Here is a 20,369-nt window from a genome sequence, read left to right on the forward strand (position 1 = left end):
AAAATAATTTGTTGTGGATTCTTTCTTGATTTGTCACTTCTTCGAGGTTATATTTTGAAAATAATTTTTAAAAAGTTTCAAGCGAGAAAAGAAGACTGGTAAAGGTTTGAAATAGAGGTTGTTAGGAAAAAAAATTGTCTGACGATTGCTGTTTAAATCGTTAGTTTAAGAAAGCAACGATTATGCCAGCGTAACTCTCTTAATTGAGCAAGAGGGAGTGTCACCTCTGCTTGCTAGTACTCTAATGTCGTCTGCTGGTGCAACGGTGATAAGAACCTTGGGTTTTGGTTTAATTTGTCTCCGACACACGAAATTTCTATGGATGTGCACTCGTTTATAGGGCTGCACTAGGTCGCTGTAGCCTCAAACTGCCGACCTTGGTTGAAAGCACCGACAACAAACCTCCATTACACCACGATGACAGCATCATATAGTGAGCACTTCCACAGAGCCTGTTGTAAAAAAGCGCTCCAGGAAGAGAATAGTTGATTCTAAGTGGAGGACATAATTCAAAATTCACTCAAGGGCATCAACTTCATTCATGACCACTTTCAAAGTTTAAAACTCTGAAGTGCGGCACTTGTGGTTAACTAAAAAAATTTGCCCCAAAATGGGATGGTGCACTCATAATGTACATGTTTTCGTTAAGTTCTAGAACTTTTGTGCATTAGACGATCACAGGACATACACTTGTATGCTAAATTACACATAAATGTTTCTTCAGTTTCAAAGCATACACTCTGAGCCTGAAAACCTTGCTTAAAATATTAAAGAAATCTTCACGCGACACGTTCGCGCCTCAAAGTTGCTTCCTTTTGATACTGTCGCATGCTCTAGTTGAGTTCAGAAAATATATCATATATGAGGTTGTGTGCAGCTGGGGGAAGAATGTGCTAAAGACAAACTCTACACTGGAATTCGATGTTACTGACGGACTTCGCAGAGTGGAATGTTGAAGGTTTCTTTAATTGCTTGCTGCAGGACTTCAAAGTCACTTCTGCTGCAATCACACCGGATGTGCGCGCGTGCCTCCTTTCAGGGATGACAGGAGTGCTCGTGAGATTTCCAGCCATGAATGAGCCCTCCACATTAGTACTCATTCACTGAACGGAAGCACCAGTTGTCTGCGTGCCAGTAGCCTAGCTGCCTGTCGACGGCCAACCAGGACATCAAACGCAAACCAAAGAAAAAAACTATTTTCTAAATCATCGCCTGAGAGTTGGAGCCCAGCAAGTTAACACCCAATGTTGTCGTTTGCTCCAGAGTTGCCCGCCACCACCAGCGATTCTGAATCAGATACTGCGCCCCTATGGTTGAAGGAAACAGGTGTAAAGCTGCATCACAAGGAATTTTGCGATTCCACAAAGAACTTTTAGGTATTATGGTTTACATTGGGTAGCTATGCCAATATCAAGACTGTTGATGTTCCTGACCAAAACTGACATGTTTTGGGGAATATAAAACAGTGTTAATGATGAACAGAAGTATACAAAAGATCCCAGCCACCTATCCATTCCTTCAAGGAAAAAGAGGGAAGACCTTTCACTTAAACATGAATGTATATATTCATGTGAATCATTCACGATATTATAATGATGCTTACCAGATATGGCATAATCCAGGCTAAAATAATAAAAACAAAATTTTGTTTGGTTTTTATTGTTTTATAACAAAATAAGGCTCCTATGTTTGACAAACATGCATGATATGCATCATACATAAAACAACAGCTTACAGTGTGTTTCATTTTTAATAGATGTTCTTTAACGCTCTAATGCAATATGCAGTCATTACATAAGAATATCAAAGTAATGAAAGCTAAGACCAACACACAATTTCTATCACACACGCACTCCTCTCCCCACACCCACCCACCAAACTCCTGCATATGAACTCTCACAGCTCTCATCTTTCACAGTGAAGCTAACAACCAGGATGCGACACATCTCTGATGGCCACTGTCAAGAGTCAAAAATACAGAATGTATTAGTACAAGTCAAATGTCTGCCCCTTGTCCCTTGAAATTTCAAGGACAAACCAAGAAAGATAACTTAGTATTATGCATCACTAACAAGTAGCACAATTAGGTCCCTTGACACAGACCACGTTACAGACTATTGCTGTTAGAGATGAGCAGCTTTAAATATACATAAAATTCACTAAAAGCAAAGTTTAATACTAATCTGAAGATTTATAAGCAGCATGCAAAAGACACTTTTTCTTCAACTATAAACAACAGAGAAAATTGTGTGTGTGCAAGCACGTACAGTGAGAGAATGACTGTGTGAATGCATGAGAGTGCAAATGTTTGAGACCACACATACATCTTCTAAGTCTGACTTTCACACAACCTTATCGCTTAAGATTTTGGATGTGTCGACGCATCTCTCTGTTCTCCTCAAGGTCTGCTGAAGTAATAGCCTGAGAGTTACTGCAGCCACTTACTGGGCACCTGCATGGGACATGTACACATTCTCTAAAACAGTAGCAATAATTAGTCAACAAGTCAGAATATCATTAAAGTTTGTGAAAGCACAAAAATTCAAATAATCTTCATATCAGATATTTTCATTCTTACTGCAAAAATTTATTGCAAGAATTTTGGATTGCTCAGGAAAAATTTTTTCCCACTGTTTAAGGCTAGCCCAGGTCATTTGAAGTTTAACTCAAAATTGCTCAAAGAACCATGTGAACAATTTTAAATGCCTCTGAAGAATAAAGAATACTAAGACTCACCTGGCCTTTCTTCCTCGACGTTTAATATATTCCAGAATACCCACTTTGTCATAAGTGTGTTTGCATATTTTATTGCGCACAGGATCCACCATCTCTTGACCTGTGTATGGGCACTTTGTGTTCACCATTGCTTGTGTCATTTCTATGTCATCCTCTTGCATAGAAGCACTGGATCCTACTGCAGTGGGTACATTACCTAAAGATTTATTTAAGAGATTAATGTGAGTAGAACAGAATGATCTTACAGAATGCAATTATTTTTATATTTTTTCCTCCAACTTGTAGTCATAAAGACAATCACATACTAGATGGCAAAAGAAGGATGGGTATGGTTTTGTAAGAGATGAAATCTTAACTGCCAACATAATTCATGCAGGTATAAACTCTGAAAGGTCAGGGCCATCTTAAGTTGCACGAAAAGTGGCAAAAACTTCTGGAGGAAAATTGGGCATACATAATCAAAGGTTTAATAAAAAAATTAGAACTTTGACCTAGAATAAATTGGAATGAATTTTTTGTTTCTAATGTGATACATTTACCTGGGTTCTGGCTATCCAAAATCTTCTGTTCAAATTCTAGCACCTTCTCATGCTGACTAAGAACTCGGTCGTCATTTTTTTGACTGAGCTGCTCAAGTTTTTCATCCAACAAGGCCTCAAGATCTGATGCACCCCTTCCACCCTGTTAAACAATTCAGAAACAAACCCGAGGCAATGAGGTGCTTTGTATCATTTCTCAACCTTTTCATTATTTAGGGAAAAAAGTCTTACTACATGTGTAGGTATTTGTGTCTGGTTACCTGGATACTGTGCAAAATCTTTACCTCTTCCATAACCCTGGACACCGCTGTCATGAAGTTTTCCAAGTCTCTCTCCATCTTGACATAACTGAGCATGATCTCGCGGACTCTTTGTACCTGACTGTCTTCTGCTGCTTAGAAAAAAGTGTCACACATTATATACATGTTTAAAATATTCCGGGAATCTATTTCCATTATATGTCATAGTTATTTCCCATTTGGATACGACGAGACGCTAGTACCCCTGCAAAGTGTTTTCTAAAACACATATAGAATGGGAAGACGCCCTAGTATCTGATCTGCAATAGCTTGTCTCCCTTTGTTTAGATTTGACTGACAAAATTCCCTATTTAGAGTATGTCTAAAGGCTTTTAGTTTCTTCGAATACTAGATCTTACTCCCTTGCACTTCATGAATTTATCAACAGTTCCTTAAAATTATCCTTGACTGGTCTGACGATATTATCACCAACTCTTGCCATCTGACGTTCTCTAGGATGCGCTGAGAATGGATCGATTTTGTAGGGTCGTCTCTTTAGCATTCCACTTCGTTTGCGTCTTTTCACGGAGGCAGTCTGCTTCGGGTCTAATTATAGACATTATTAAACATATCTCATATTTAATACATATTTACAAACCTTTTGAATAGTCTGCCATGTCAGTCGCAACTTCTAAAACATTCTCCATGCCTACACTAAAATACGATTTTACTTGTCTCATGATGTTGAGCGATTGCTCAACACCTCTGAAGTTAGCTGGCACGCTGCTTGAAGCCATTTATGTTTAAACAACACCTCTTATTTGCTATGCCGTGTACGAATAAATTCTAGGAACACATTAAATCAACTACACTTGCAATCAACTCATCACTTGTAAATCGCGAAGTATATCCGCGCCGTTTTGTTTGCTTCTTGTCTTTTTTACTTCAAGGGGAGCTACTCTCAGGTCATGGAGGTCAGGGAGGAAACTTCCTGTTAGGAAATTGTCGACGAGACATTTACAGGATGGTAGACCAACATATATTTTGTGTGTTATAGGAATCTAAGAGACTTTAAAATAATATTAAACCAAGCCAGAAAAGGTGATCTTTTTACTTCACTTTACTTTAAAAAAAAAAAAACAGTTTTCGACATATAATAACGATATCGTAATGGTGTTATTTTATAAACCTGTCAACTCTCAGAATTTACAAAATTCACTGAATAAGCATCTGTTTGGGGGTAGGGTATTTCAGTGCATCTACTAGTTTCTACTACTGATTTACCCTTTACGTCTATTAAATTACGTCTGTCTGTTGTATATTTAGTCACTCTATCATAGTCTATTAACATTAAAATTTACTTTCACTTTAAAACTAAATAATTTCAAGTGACAGTCAATTTATGTAAACAATTTGTTAATATTGTATAGTTTAGACTTTTTTTGGCCATTATAGACAAGATTTTTGTGACACTGAAAAAATAAAAAAATTAAGAGAGAAGTGAAAGCTGTTTTGATTGATTATAATTTTCTTAATCATATTAGCTTTAATCATATTGAAAAAAAAACAACTACAAATAATCCTAGCAGAAGAATTTTTGCCTATAGGCCTTCCACCTACTAGCATTGCTTGCTCACTTACCTTGGCTAGCCATGGCTGATGATTCTGATTTAGGCATTAGGAGACGGCAACAGTTTGGTAAGTTTGTAAGCATGAGCAAACACGTATGTGTTTTACTCTTTAGACTGTCTCTTCTCCTCTCTGTCCTTTTTCAGTCACCCATACACGTGCATGCATGTGTGTACACACACCCACATATTGTATATGAATACACATTAACAAAAAATAAACTTTTGAGTGAATGAACTAAAGTAAGCAAGCAAGAGTTGAATTGTTATCAGGGTTTAAAGCCTTTTGATTTGCAGTTCACATGCTGTATTTCATCATAAGCAACTTGTACTTTTTCAGAACTTGAAAATTCTTCAAAAGATGACAAGCTAAACCTTCTAATAAACATGGTGGTGTCTGGGAAAGGTAAAGATGGTCAACAAATATCAGTATCCCACATGTAAACACATTAACCATATCAGCGCGTATAAAAAGGACTTGTGTTACACCAGTTATATGTGTCTTGTCTAGTTTTAGTCCTTCTTTATGCTCACTTGGCATTCCTTGTATAAGTACCCCATCCATAAGACAAAAGGATACAATTTGAGACCTAAGATGGATTTCATTGAAGTCACTTTAGCTAGCTGTACTTCAGTAAACATGTTTGCTGCACCTTGTGTTGCTGCCATTGCCATAATTTGGGGTTTACATGTTGAAGTGGTTAATGTTATCTTAGTTTTGCTGAATTGCTTGACAGTGCATAAAACTAGTATTGGCATGGTACTGAGAGAAGGAAATGCTGTAGAGCAGTTTAAAGTCAGACACAACTATAGCACTTTATAGTCTGATCTGATTGATATAGCTTTCTTCTTATCGGGGCAAATAAGGGCCTCTTCTTGTCAGCAGTGATTGTGAAAAGGAAGTAAGTGATAAGCACAGGGTTCCCAGGTCCTTGCAAGGTCCTTTTAAGTCCTTTTATATTGAATTTTTGCCAAAAGGCCTTTTAAGTCCTTTTATTTGCCATGCGGTCCTTTCAAATTCTCACACAGGTCCTTACATTTTCTCTGTGACCCTTTTAAGTCCTTTTATCGATAAAATATAACCACAAATTTTTTTCCGGAGTTGACTTTGGCGCAAAATACCGACGATTTTTCGCCGCATGTTTGGTCTACACATCTGTACAACACTAGTTGCCCTTCCGTATTCGCAAAAAACACTCTTTTTTCAAAAGGTCTTTAGAAACTTACTCTTTCTTGAACTTTGATCTTCTAGTACTACTGTGCATAGCTCTATTTCTCTCTCTCTTCCCGTTAGAGTGTGTGTGTGCGAGAGAGAGACACGTGAACTGACTTTTGTATTACACCAAAGAATGGCTTTCAGGTTTTGCAATTATTATTACTTAGATTTCTAGAAAACTTGGAACATTAACGGTGTATGTTATCAGCGTGCTAAGGACACTTTTTAAGTTATCTAATCTAAATATGGCAGACAGGCATCAAAATTAACTCTTTGATTATTTATTACTAGAAATACATGTATTTGAGAACATAGAGAAGACCACAGATTCATAAATAATACATCTTTCCGACCACACAAGAGAAAAACTTAAGCATTGATGACTGTCACTTAGGTCCTTACGAATGCATGAAAGGTACTTTTAAGGTCCTTTTAAGGTCCTTTTTTGGCACCATCCCTGATCCCTGGGAACCCTGTAAGCAAAATATAACTTAATTAAAAATATGTTGTTTTTATTTTGTTTCTTTTTGTTTTTGTTTTTTTACAGTTCATATAGAAACAGACACAGATGATAAACTGAAAATTGTATATGGAGATGAAAAGTAAGTTAGTTAGGCTTTGTGGATACTTTGTCTTTAGTAGAAAACAATTAGAGATTTGTTTTTAAAAGCCTTTAGCATGTAGCTGTATCTTTGGCTTGTGGAGTTTCATGCATGCTTTTATTTATTTCTGTGTTATTGCTGATGCGATCTATAATTTCCTTGTAGCATATGTTCATCTTATTCACAAACCTGTTGGCAGGTGACCAGCTGAGATAATGAAGGTGGCCATTGTTATAGTTATGATTTTTATGTAGATAGTTAAACTTCGTATGTTGGTTGTAAGACTGCTTTTTTAAAATCTGTAATCCATTTATCAAATTTGACAGTGATTATTGAGCCTAAACAATAGGATATTATAGGATTTTAATAATTTTTCAGATTATCTACGTGGAAATGACTTAAATTTTAATATTTAAGTATTGTGATTTCTCTCTTTGTCCACTCTGAAAAAATTCTCTCATAGATATATTTATAAATTACTTTGTTTTGGGTAATCTTCCTTCTGAATGTCGCCATAATATAGCCTTAGTTGCTGGCAAGGGGTAAAACACAACCAATGAACCATCCTGCTGAATGATTTTGATCATCATGTCATTTTCAATGTGTAATAAAAGTGCCTTGTTAATATAAATGAGCTACATTTATACCAAAATAGATCATCATGGCCATTATGATTCTAAGATGATTCTGGTTTCTCAGATTCTCAGAGATGATTCTGGTTTATGAGAAATTGATAGAGCTAACATCACTGATCATAGACCACTTGTGAGACTACTTCCTGGCACCAACCTGGCTCATTGATAACTTTTTTTTCTATTCAAGAGTTCGCCACCTGGCACATGTGGATGTTTCCAGTGCTCACACCATTCAGAAGGGTAAAAACGAGGATGATATGAAAAAGCGTGTTGAGGTTTGTTTGGAGATGATTGAAGCCATCAAGGCAAAGCGAGCGCCAAGTGGTGTAGCTGTTGACTCTACAAAGGCAAGTTAACAGTTGGTTTTCACTTGGTGAACCTTTGGTTCTTTGAGACTTTTTATGCAATAAAAGATAAGAATGAAAGTTCATGTGCCACAGAAGCTCAGCAGTTACACCTATAAATGTTAAGTTTCTCATAATTTCTTCAGTGCTTTGTTTCCTTGGGCTCTATAGTCACTGACTTTCTATCTAAGCTATCTTCTGCAAAATGAAATCAGTTTTGGTTTAACAAGTTATCCTATATTTTGCTAAAGTGCTAAAGCTTTGGTTATATAGATGTTGGTCATGTACCTGAGACTAACATCCCCAAAGTGACAGAAGCATTTTAAGTCTCACCAGCTTGATGAACTCAGTCATGGTTGGCTGTTGGGAGGTAAGGAAAGGAACTGAAGAGAAGCAACAGTTTTCTGGCATCAGCTTATTATTAACCACAATGTTACATAATTTTCCGTGTAATTATCAGGCTGTATTTGTGGATGACTATTGTTTTACTTACAGTCCACTGAGATTTGCTTTAAGGTCCAGGAATAAGGTGTTTATTTGGCTCTGTGCTTGTGAGACATACTTGTCCTTGAATTTTTTACCTTAGGTGTCTCTCAGTGCACAAGGGGATTACAGAGAAGACATTGAGTTTAGGAACTTGCAGGAGGTCTTGGGAAGTGGCAGTCTTGCAGGAAAAGTCATGGTGGTTGAGGACATAAAAACTGGCAGCGTCCATGCCATGAAGACAGTAAGTGAAAAACATGATTTTGGACAGGAAAGAATTCTTGTCTTGCAACATTGTAACTTAGTTATTTTTTCCTTGCTTTTTAGGTTTGTTTCAGATTTTGTGTAACGGATGATGAACCTGGTAGAAACAATTTTGCTGCAAATAATTTTGTTACTTTGAACATTTTTCTTTCTGCATCTTTTCTAGTGAGTTTTGGTTTCTTTCCATAGTTTTCAATGATAGCAATAACTGTGCCTTAGCTATGGTACCGACACTAAGAAAAGCTTTGTAATTCATTTGTATATTCCAGGTGATGCTGTCAGAGTTTTGCACTAATGAAATTCGATGCTGGGTAGACCTTGATGGCTCAGACTCTTTTCCTAGTCTTTATCTTTTTAGACTGGATGGAAGGAAGGTTGTTTTCCACATGGAAAAATTAGAGAGCAGTATGTATATCTTTGAGATTTTGTTTTTGTTTTTCATTTTTATATGGAGCTGAAGATAGATTTACAGATGTGTACTTGTCATTGTTTTCCAGCACCCAGAATAGCTTTTCTTTGCTAGAGTGGCAATATTAATCCTCATATTTCAATAATTTTTACACGAAATCTTTTGAAATTTTTTATTTTGCTAACCCAGTCAGTAAATGATGAAAGCGTTCTATTTTGTGATCCATAGAAATAACCTAGCAGCACACATTGCTGAATTTTCCCTGGCAGTAAATTAGTGCTTGTCACAGGTGTTGTAATGGATGACATAATCAAAGAAAACATATGGCGCCTGAAGGAGCAAAGGCCAGATCTTGTGCGACCATTTTCTCTTTTTGTCTTCCATGATTTGCTGAGCACGTTGAAGGAAATGCATGACAAAAACTGGACACACAATGACCTACACAGTGAGTAATTTCATTTATTGAATTGTATGCATTAAAGATTTTTACAAAAGAGTTGTTTCTTCAGTTTGTGTAATTTTAATTGCATTCACACAAATCCATCTTGACAGGTACAATATCTGCTAAAACAATAACTTAAAAATGCAAAACTATTTTCAGATAGATGTGTTTAATTCACTAAAAGATACTAATCCTTTAATCTGAATAAACACAAGTTAGTTCCCTGCGTTATAAACCGTTGAGCATGCCAGATAAATTTTGGAAGGAAGGCCTCATTTTCCAGTTCACAAAAATAGGCTGATTGAGCAACACATCATTAGCATTGCTTAAAAAAATTTTTATTGGCTGTAGCATGATGTTGAAAGTTAGAATTTATGTCAATGCATATGAAATCTTAAATGAATTAAGAGTTGTCATATTTTTATGTGCTAATGAGAGCACTGAGTTTTGTTAATTTTCCAGCAGCTTAGAAGTTAATTCCATGTTTGACTTGGGTTAAACTGTCTAAAGTTAGCATTAATGAGCATCATATATAGATAAAGCTGGTCTGTACTCAAAGCAGGTGTAATAAAGCATGACTTAAGCTTGTCGACTATGAAACTAGTATCTTCAGACCACTGACTATTTTTATAAGTTGTACTCAGTTTTTTTTTAAAATGGGAAAGATAAGGTGATAAATTTATTCAAATATTACATATACAAAGAATGGAAGTTACCATGCTTATAGAAAATAACGAGATGCTGTATTTATGAAACTGAAAAGAAATCCCATTTAAATTTTGCAGGTGGAAATGTCATGCTGACCAAGGACACAATGTCTGTTAAAGTTTTGGATTTTGGGATGGCAAAGCCACTACGTGGAGAATTGAATTTTAATAAACAGGGCTTAAAAAATGACATTCTAAGTGTCATTCGCCTTTTTTGTGCTTTGTACATAGGGGAGGACTTTTCAGACAACTTTCAACTTCAAAAAAGTATGAAATCTGGAAATGTTAGAGAGGTAAATATCAGTATTTCTTTAGTTTCTAATTTTTTCAGCCACTTACTTGATTTGCTAGACTAGACCCTCCTTGTACTATGCCTTCCAAATTTTACTGCTGTCTCAACTGATTTTGTGCTCTCCAACATTAAGACTATGGCTTCTGCCTTGATGGCTTTTGTGAAACCAGTATTTATTTTCCAGTGTGAAGCCTCGGGAGCTTTTCTTTCTTTACTTGTTTTTTTAGTTAAGTATTAATTTGTTTAGATCTATGATTTATATGGAAGTCCAGACTTTACAGGTTTCATGTAAAAGGTTGTCAATACTTCATAAAAAAAAAAGGTGTGCTATCACACTTGTTTGAATTGACTATCATATAATGCTTCCTAGACAATCGAGCAGGCGCAACAGCTGAGCAAAGAAGAGAGACGGGAACTGTTTGAGCTGGTGAAGTTGACTTATGACGTGGCATGCTATGAATCACAGGAAGGCTATGGAGACCCCACTTTTGTGATGGAAAAGATTAAAGATAGCTGCAACCCAAGTAAATATTTGATATTTTTATTCTTGCTTTACTTTTGGCAAACCCATTTTTTTGAAGAGTTGATAATGGGCAAACCCATTCCACAAGGATCGTTTTTATTTCTTTTAGACTTAAGTATTCACACACAATGAAAGCTGATAGTAACATTTAATGGGATAAACTTTAAAAATAGGATAAAAGGTATGCTGTTAAAGGCAGCAATAGAATTTGCTTGTATTAAGATAACAATAAAGAGGATGCTATCAGCTCATGATAATCTTCACCTAGTCTGAAATATTTCAGTGCAGCAAAGATAGGAAACTAGATTACTTATAAGAGAACTATTTGGGGAATAAAGTTATTCTTATATGCGTAATCTAATAGTGAATTTGTTGTTTATGTGAAATATAGCTGAGTGACCAACCTTGTCTTTAAATATTCAAGTTGTATAATTTTACTTTTAAAAAAAATATTTTATGGTACACCTCCATTATATACACAAAATGAATTCGGAAATCTGCAATCACTTTTGAGCAGATTTTGCTTTATAGTCAGGTGAGGCAAAAGGATAATAGTTTGGCGTCTGAAAAGAATCGAGTCATAATTCATCTTTTAATCAGCTCCCCTGGTTTTTCAGAAGACAAGAACAAAGTGATGAAGATGGCAGCAGCTGTTTTGTTTCCTGAAATCTGGGAGAATGATGTCGTTCTGCATGTAGGTTTGAATTTTGGCTTGCATATATAGTCAACAATTATAACTAAGGTAAAAGGGGAAAAAAGGAAGAGCAAAGGTAGTCCCTTGACCTTGTAATTGTGAGGGAGTGAGATTTTGGAGCACTCCTTTATTTTTGGTTTATCTTGTATGAGGTTGGTTTCTGTTTTTCTCTTTGACTGCCTCTTTCCCCAAACCTCTGGAGAGTCAGCCAGTTCACAGCAGGGTCAAAAGGGGCAAAAACGTAGGCTACATCAGTCACAATCACACAGGAATCCAACTGGCTAGTGTGCCTACCTTAGATGGGGTTAGAACAATGCTTTAACTGGTAGCTGTCCATTCCACCTGCTATGATTATGTTTGAACGACTGTAGGTTCCAAAGGCTTTTTTTGAAAAAAAATGACACTGAGGCTATGTCTAGCATCTAACTGAAGTCATGCTTTGAGAAAAGTAAGAGAAGACTCTGATGGTTGTGGTGTTTTTTCAACAGGCAAAACAAGGAGATGATGTGGCAGATGGGTTTTGTGATGTACCTGATGCTGGTATAGCAGCTGCAGTGGTGCCAATGGCCCAAGTTTTGCCGTGCATTCAGGACATAGATATTGAAGCAGTGGCAGACACATTGCCAGACGATATCCTGGATAAACTGACCCTGAGGCATTAAAATTTGCTGTTAGAATTTCTTCTGCTACTTTGCTTCAAAAATTCCTCTTTCTGCACCTAAATATTGCTTATGGAGCCATGCATCTTGTGCTAAAGACAATGTTTACAGCCTACAACGATGAAAATATAATTTATTAATGCTTTTTATGAATCTGATGTTTAAGGTCTCAAGGGTACACAACTTATATGACTGTTTGTAATGAATCAAGTCCCATTGAAATTCCTTTTTTAAGGCATATACCAAAGAAGAAAGTCATAATTGTGTACATAAATACAGAATGAGTAAGAGAATGTTGAAAAGTAAATGTATTCATGTTACAGTATAAAGAACCACACAGTAGAGGATATCTGTTTTTTATTCTCTTACTGAAAGCTGTATTGTTTTTTAAAAGTTTTGGTTCAGTTTTGCATTTTTTCTGTGTGTCTTCTGAATCAGATGATCTCCATTTAAAAAAAATTGTGTGACTTTTACAATTGCATTTAAATAATGAGATCAGAGTAATACTGTGGATGGGAAGGTCATGACATCATCCACAGTAAAGTTTTTATTGCTCAGTCTTTATCCTTCTTCTAGTGATGAGAGTATAATTTTTGTTGTTTATATGATATATTTTAATCTGGCCAGTGTACCTCTTATGAAACATTTTTGACAATGTCTAGACAATCAAAAATCATGTGCAATGAACTCTATGTGGTTCCTTTTTGGGGCTGGAATGTTGATTGATTTTTTGTCGATTTTAGAAAGGGACAGTTTAAATGTGTCATCATATTGTTTATATACAACAGAAAAAAATTTGAAATGTTATTTATTCTTCATGCACAACAGTTACTTCCTATACAGCCTTATTTATGAACCTGTGCTTCTGTTTTTTGGCATTTTTAGCCTGTTCTCTTAGCATGAGTTAGAGTAAAATAATAATGGCATAATCTCTTATGCAGCATGCTGGCGACTGGCATGCAATTTTATTTTTAACCTGGCATTTCCATGACATAACTGGATTTGTGGGTACTATTTATTATTCTCCCCATATGTGCCTTGTCTATTTTTATCAGTGCCTAATAAGCAGTTGTCTTACAAAAGTCCACAACCATGCAGCATGAAACTTGGTGTGACAGCCTGTGGTTGTAAATTTTCTACCATCAGACTTGCATTTCTGCAGTCTTACAGATTATATCTTTTTTACAGTTTGCTTTGCAATAGTCATGTATTCAGTGTTTTTCTTCAAGAGAGAAGATAAAGATTTACCAAAGATCCAACAAACAGATAATGTCTAGTCACTTAAGAAGTGATGTTACTATAAATGATGATGTAGAAATCTTTGGGAATTAGTCAATAATTTAAGATTTTAAGGGAAGTCTTTCATCAAAATGATGTTGACAAGTGCTTACAGTGATAATACCTGTCTATTTTAATTCCATAGATCTGAAACCCATGACAGGTTATATTTGAGGTTACCATGGCAGTCAGCGTGGGGTTTTTCCCCCTAACTTATAAGAAGTTGGAGAAATGCCTAGTCTTATGCTTTAAAAGTCATGGCTCATGTGGCTTGTATTGTATTCTTTTGTGTCATTTGTTTAATTTAATAAAATGTTAGATGTGATCGATTCTGGTCTAGCAATCTCCATTTTGTCAGTTTATTACTGCTACATAAATCAAACACTAGTTTGTTATTTACTGGAAGACTAGCATTTTTTTTCTGAACAACGAGGGTCTTTTGTTGAGATCCGTGTCCTATGGCAACATCTAGCCAGCATTTAGCTTATTTTTTTTAGTGCCAACCGGAGAAGGGAGTCGAGCATATTTGCGTGGCTGAACTTGTAGAATTCTTAACTGTGAACACGGCCCTGTTTTAGAATGACCTGTACTGTTCCTTCGCCCTGTAGGGTATGACACTCTCTACCTTTATTCTATTCACACCTCGCCGGCAGACGTGTCATCACTGAAGTTTGAGTTAAGAGTTTGAAAAATAACGCAGACGCGCCTAAAGTTGTCATCAATAAGCGTTTGTACAAAAGGCTAAAGTAATATAATTCAGCATTTTAGAAATAAAACAAAAACTGAAGAGAAACGTGAGAGGGAAAAAGCGATTTTCTGCAAGAGCAACGACTTAAATTTACTGTTTAAACAGGGGACACGAAGACAAACGAACTTTTCTGACATCACTCTTCACTCCTGTAACACACACACCGTCCCTCCTACTCCGGAACACTGCACAGGGGCTGTTCTGACAGTTTAGTGCAACAGTTGAAGTCTTTAATGTGGTGTAATTGATAGGAAAGTGATTCCCCGTAGATGTGAGTTGGCACGCCCACTCAATTTGTCTTGTCGCTGTCCTGTATCTACTTAACAGCCACAGGCTCTATCAGTTACCGTCTGGTGGCGGGGTGGGGTGCGGAGACAAGGAAGAGGTGAGAAGAGCAGTTCGGAGGAAAGGCGTGGGGAAGTAGATTGTTAACCTCTAAACGGTAAATCCTTCCAACACCAAGAAGAGCCGCAGCAGACGAGATCGGAGTGGATTCGCGCTGTACCTTCCACCTCCCAACCGCCGAGGCGATCTCCGAGACCACCCGAAGCTGCTGCTACTCATGTGTGACGGATAGATTCCCAGACTTGTAGAACACGCTACAGTTGAGTGCCGCACGCGTAGCAGCGTCCGTCCATCCATCCACACAGACAGACAACGCTCTTTCCACGCAGACGTCTCGATCAGATTATCTTCCCTTTGTCTGGCTAACTGCTGGCCAGGGTGAGGTGTCACGGGCAGCAGGTAATTGAGGGGGAGCGAGCGTGCGTTTGAATACTCTTCGAGTCCCCACCCCACTCCAGTACAATTTCCCATAAATCGTTTCGCTAACTGTGCCTCCCCGGCTCTGTAACATGGTTCCGTTGCTTAGCGCGGTGCGAGACTCGCGGTAATGGCCCGTGTCCAATTAAAGAGCGCGGTGTCTCGCGGGCTGGCCCATCTCCGCCTGCATTTGAGCAGACTTCTGAGAAAAAGGGAAGAATAAGTTGTTGAGGAAAAGGGAGGTGGGGAGATGGGTTTTGGTGAGAGGGGGAGAAAGGGAGTGCGGTTTGGGGTGGGGTGTGAACAAGATTTGTTTTGTGTCGCTTTCTTCTTTGTAATCCGTCCTGTCCATCCACGCACTTGAATTACTGGACTGCTGGCAGACGATTTCTTTTCCAGTTAACTACTAAAACGAGGCATGAGAGTACAAAGCTTCCGGTTTAATCACATTCATTGTTTAGGCTCGCCGAGACTGACAGCGGAGAACTTGGCAAGAGGCTAAGCGTTGGTCTTGGCAGACAGACAGCAGTCCACCTATACACGTCCGTGGTCCATCAGTGTGTGTCATGGCAGAAGCTCCAGTTGCAAGTCTGCCAGAGAAAGAGGTTATCAAGTCCTATACAGGCCACATTAGTATCCATTACAGTACATATGGACTTTTTCATATTTTTTTTTCAGAATTTTCATATCTACGAGACAGATTTCTACGAACTCAACTCTAGCCTGGAAGTAGAAGCAACGATGCCGATGATGCTGATGAATATTCCACGTTTTGTTAGTTCATGAAAGTCACTCATGTACATCCTACTTCACCAGTCCTTACGATTCCTCCTTCATGATGTAATAAGCTTTTATGACTGGTAAATGTACTCAGTCCTCCATCCCATTTCCCAAACTTTTCTTTTTAATTTGAGGGCAGGAGCAGTCTCGGGAGTGAGTACCTATTATCCAGCCATCAACCACACCAACCCTGCGGAAAGCGACACCTCGTGACTAGACACCATGGGATGTAATTTGTCAGCGCGTAACGAGTGTATTTCAATCCCGAGTGTGTTTTGAACCTGGCCCCTCGCTCTCGCCGCCTCTAGGATGAGCCGCAGTTCAAAAGGACCCCCGCCTGTGAAGGGAGAGGTGCTCCCAGATTTATGATGCTACCCCGGTGATAGCAAATCACTTCCGTCGGGGCACCGTGGCGGTGGCCTCGGTCAGACTGGAATTCCCAGAAGTGAATATCGCCGTGAACGTGTTCTGTGAGCAAGGTGGGTAAAGGTAAAGGTCGTCTCGTGACCTTTTTCAGGTCTTTAGGGAGCAAAGTGTCTTGCACTTTCTTCTTACTGCCCTTACACACCGACTGTTGTTCAAACCTAAGCTTAAAAAAAAACTGCTATTGAAATTTGCATCAGCTATCAAGTACAGCGGACACCACCTACTCCCCATACAAACAGCATAAAACGAGCGCGCACATAAACACGCCCGTCCAGTAGGGGAGAAAGGAAAGAGAAAACAAGACCAAAAAAAGGCAAGGGAGGGATTCTTTATCCGGAAAAAGATCGGAGAAAATAAATTGTAATTTAAAGTGTAGAGAAGGTATATATTTTGTTTTCATCAACACATATGTGTTTGTTCGCGAGGTGTGTGCTGGAGGGAGGGGGAGGTGGCGGTCCGGTGGCTAAACGGTTAGCCCCTGTCACCAATGCAGTGAGGGGTGGCTGTCCTGGGTTCAGCTCTCTTCTCGGGAACGCTTTATTTTATTTTTATATTTATTTATTTTTTTTAATATTATTTTTTTTTCCTGCATGTGGATCCGTGATATAAGCCTTAGTTGCTGGCTCGGCGTAAAACCTATTCTCCCCACTCCTCGCGAGAGAGGACAGGTATTTAGAATTTCGTTTCCGCTGTCCTATGCCCTTAGAACCTTTGAACTCAAGCAGCATTCAGTCCAATCCCGCGGGTCTCACGTCACCTCACTGATCACAGAGTTCTTTCTCTTTTGTGATTCTCCACGCTGCCGACGAGGACAGTCGAGGACTGTGAGGATACATATGTAGGTGTCGCATGGAATGTGCATTGTAGCTTAAGTTCTCTCAGCAACAGCCACCCAGTCACACATAAGGAATCTCATTCGCCGACGAAATATAACGAGAATCATCGTGTTCATTTTGTCGAAAGAGAAAGTGAAAGTACATTTGAAGATGAGGTGATTTAGAACATGCCGTGCTGAAAAGTGAAAGACACTGATGACAAAAATAAACAAAAAAGTTCACATCACTAAATGATCAAGAGTTTTCTTCATTTTCATCACTTTTATTCGTACTTTGGAGTATTGATCAGAAAAAAATGCAGGTGACTGGAGAGAAGTACTAAGCGAAAATAAAAACAGGCAAAACAACGAATAAAACCAATGAAGTATGAAAACTGCGAGTGTGAAGCTTATTTACAAACAGTAGGCTGTAGGTTCAAGCCAACACATGAGACACACGTGAATATTTCAGGCAAAATTGAACATTTTAAGTACATGTTTATACACAAGGGAAGATGTTAGTAGTTCCCCTTTCTCAATTAGCAGGATGAGACTACTACGGTGAGTACGTTCTGTAAAAGAATAAGCGATCTCAAGACATCTGAAAAAAAAAAGACTACAGCTTTGAACATGCAAAATAAACATGAGTATTTCCAAGTTTACAACGCTTACAAAGCCCTGAGATTTATTTACTGGGAAGAAAAATATTCAAAGTGAATTTTGCAGTTAGAGACAATTTTTGTGGCCTGAATTTGCTAAATGCGCAATTGTGGTAAATATTTGTCCCATGGCAATACTTCAGTTTAGCTGAAAAGATATGTACATAGTAAAGGACTACACAAAAGACAATATTTTATTGTACATGCCACATAAACATTACCTCCGGACACTTGTTCCCTGGTTTTATCCGGACCTTTGTGTATTCAGTTTAAACAGTACAAGACATACACCAAGCTTTATTTAGAGTGAGTGATAAAACTGAGCGAATAACTGAAGTGTATATAAGTGTATCGCTCCAAATACTTTTCATTGTGCATTTCAAACCCGTGAAAAGTCAAAGATGAAGAAAAGTTTTCATTTTTGTTGCGCTGCAGATGTGTGAATACAAATTCAGTAAATTGAAAAACAGCTAATTAATTATCTTTCCCAAAAGTGAGATGTTCATTTTCCAAATAAACAGGCCTGAGGAGGTCACTCGGGCTACCCGAAGTAGTCTGTGGCTACAGATACAGTAAGTGGTTCTAGTTAAGAAAATATATCTACATCACCACTTGGGTAACAAAGCACCAATCACTGCTACATGCAGTGAATAAAACAAATTCAAATCGTCAGTTTAGTCTGGCTTGTAAACAGACCGGGACACAGACTGTGAGCGATTCAGTGAAGCGTAGCCAAGCGTTGCGAACGTCAACATCCGCAGACAAACTACGTTCTGTGCACGTGGGGCTACCGTAGTGATGACCAAGGGGAAATAATTGAGAGACAGCAGTAACGTCCCTTCACACCAGAATCCCTGACGGGTGGGTTTTCTCCTTGATGGGTGGGTGGGAAACCCGAAGCATCTAACACTACCCACAACAAAAGCTGCTCTTGTAACACAGACTGGAGGTAGGGAGGGTGTGTGTGGGGGGGGAGGGGGAGGGAAGGGTAGGACGGGCACAAAGGGAGGTAAGCGTTCGTCGCGTTCCCGTCCCCTTCACCGCCCCCGCCACCCGATTAGCGTCCGTCTGATCAAAGAGAATGATGTGAAGATTTCAACTGGTCACTTCAGAAGGCAGGCCGCCCGTCTGTGGGACTTGAGGGTTGCTCGACCGTTCGGCCTGTCTGTTGAGTTTGCTGTTGACACGCGGGAACCTCTCACTCTGAAAGTCATAAACAAACAAGCGACCTGTCAATTCTTTGATTATTTGTCTCGTCTAGCAGAACAAAACAGGCCATAGCAGATTGTAATGAAAGTGCACGTGACTCTTCTTCGTCTCCTAATAAATCAAGTATAGAAACGAAGAGGTGGGAGAAAAGAGAGAGAGAAACAAAAACAAATTTTGGCACAACTACAGCCACAAATCATCATCATCATAACAGCAACATCAGCAGCATGTGTCCCTACCACATGACAGTCACAAATTAGTCTTTAAGATGTCACTGACCTGTGAGTGCAGTGCACTGTGCACGGCCAAGGTGCGAGACTGACAGAAGCCTTTACCGCACACCAAACACTTAAACGGTTTCTCTTTAGAGTGGATGTACCTGGCGGAGGAAAACAAATTATTTTGAGACACCAAACAACTATAAGATCTCTGATTGCAAACCTGCAGAATGAGATATTAAATGACATTCAAGAAAATCTGTGGAATGTGCGAAACTTACTGAGAAATAACGGGACACCATGTTACAGGTAAATAAGGGATTTATTTGTTCTTGTTGCCAAGTTTCTGCCCTGAAAACTTCCTAACTTAGCTGATTGTCCACCTGCTTGTGTGTGTGTGGATACAACTTACTTATGGTCCCGCAGGTGGTCTTGCCGCCTGAAGGCCTTGCCGCACACGTCGCACGGGAAGGGGCGCTCGTCCGTGTGCGTGCGCTCGTGGATGAGGAGGTTGTAGGACTTGGTGAAGTGGCGCTGGCAGAAGCGGCACACGAACTCCTTTTTTGTTCTTTGTCTACAGAGAGAAATAAAAAGTGACCATATGGTAGGATGGGAGCAACTTACTATTATTTAAAGTTATTTCGAGATGTGCACCTCCTTCCATCTGTCACTCATTCACTCGCAGATGAAATTCCGTGTTACCTGGAGCCTGTGTGTTTTCTGGCTTTCTTGCTCGCCATCAAGACCGTGTCAGTCGAGGAGGCAGTCTTTGTGTTGGCTACAGGCTGTCCTCTGGAAAAAAAAGTTATTTACTATAGCGTGTTCAGTTAATTTCTGTTTGTTTCTTCTTTCTTTTTTAGATATTCGCTTCATATATATATGTCTAGGTCTTTTTCAGTTACCTTGTCTCACACAATGAACCAGACCTTGTGGATTTTTACATCGCTCTCAATTCCTTGTGGGTTTAAAATTTTTAAAAAATATTAGCCTACATCACATTTAGACAATTTCTCTATAATAATTTCGTCTACCGACTGTTCTATAAAAGTTTCATTTTGTCCCG

At 38.6% G+C, this 20,369-nt stretch overlaps 3 protein-coding genes across 5 annotated transcripts; 1 reads left to right on the top strand and 2 right to left on the bottom strand.

Annotated features, from left to right (window-relative positions):
• Nucleotides 1-1,643: 1,643 nt before the first annotated feature.
• On the bottom strand, nt 1,644-4,458 carry LOC112562620 (E3 SUMO-protein ligase NSE2-like). Of its 2 annotated transcripts, none has more exons than XM_025235969.1 (6): nt 4,173-4,458; nt 3,560-3,666; nt 3,276-3,417; nt 2,737-2,932; nt 2,352-2,452; nt 1,644-1,958 (listed from the first exon to the last, which is right to left on the bottom strand). In XM_025235969.1, the coding sequence occupies exons 1-5, from the start codon at nt 4,309-4,311 to the stop codon at nt 2,353-2,355; spliced, it is 684 nt and encodes a 227-aa protein (XP_025091754.1). In that variant the 5' UTR covers nt 4,312-4,458; the 3' UTR covers nt 1,644-1,958; nt 2,352. The 2 variants fall into 2 exon arrangements, with proteins under 2 accessions (XP_025091754.1, XP_025091753.1); XM_025235968.1 differs by having other exon boundaries at nt 3,560-3,669.
• A 30-nt stretch (nt 4,459-4,488) lies between these two features.
• On the top strand, nt 4,489-14,033 carry LOC112562619. Of its 2 annotated transcripts, XM_025235966.1 has the most exons (12): nt 4,489-4,615; nt 5,122-5,212; nt 5,483-5,548; nt 6,906-6,960; nt 7,783-7,942; nt 8,526-8,666; nt 8,956-9,091; nt 9,385-9,540; nt 10,323-10,537; nt 10,907-11,060; nt 11,677-11,753; nt 12,242-14,033. In XM_025235966.1, exons 2-12 carry the CDS (start codon nt 5,167-5,169, stop codon nt 12,413-12,415), a joined length of 1,380 nt encoding a protein of 459 aa, XP_025091751.1. In that variant the 5' UTR covers nt 4,489-4,615; nt 5,122-5,166; the 3' UTR covers nt 12,416-14,033. The 2 variants fall into 2 exon arrangements, with proteins under 2 accessions (XP_025091751.1, XP_025091752.1); XM_025235967.1 differs by lacking the exons at nt 4,489-4,615; nt 5,122-5,212; nt 6,906-6,960 and having other exon boundaries at nt 5,489-5,548.
• A 3,475-nt stretch (nt 14,034-17,508) lies between these two features.
• On the bottom strand, nt 17,509-20,055 carry LOC112562632 (protein odd-skipped-related 1-like). Its single transcript, XM_025235989.1, has 4 exons — nt 20,009-20,055; nt 19,719-19,880; nt 19,368-19,467; nt 17,509-19,082 (listed from the first exon to the last, which is right to left on the bottom strand). Exons 1-4 carry the CDS (start codon nt 20,044-20,046, stop codon nt 18,975-18,977), a joined length of 408 nt encoding a protein of 135 aa, XP_025091774.1. The 5' UTR covers nt 20,047-20,055; the 3' UTR covers nt 17,509-18,974.
• Nucleotides 20,056-20,369: the final 314 nt, after the last annotated feature.

This window comes from Pomacea canaliculata, linkage group LG4 (genome assembly GCF_003073045.1).
Source record: "Pomacea canaliculata isolate SZHN2017 linkage group LG4, ASM307304v1, whole genome shotgun sequence".
Taxonomy (NCBI): domain Eukaryota; kingdom Metazoa; phylum Mollusca; class Gastropoda; order Architaenioglossa; family Ampullariidae; genus Pomacea; species Pomacea canaliculata.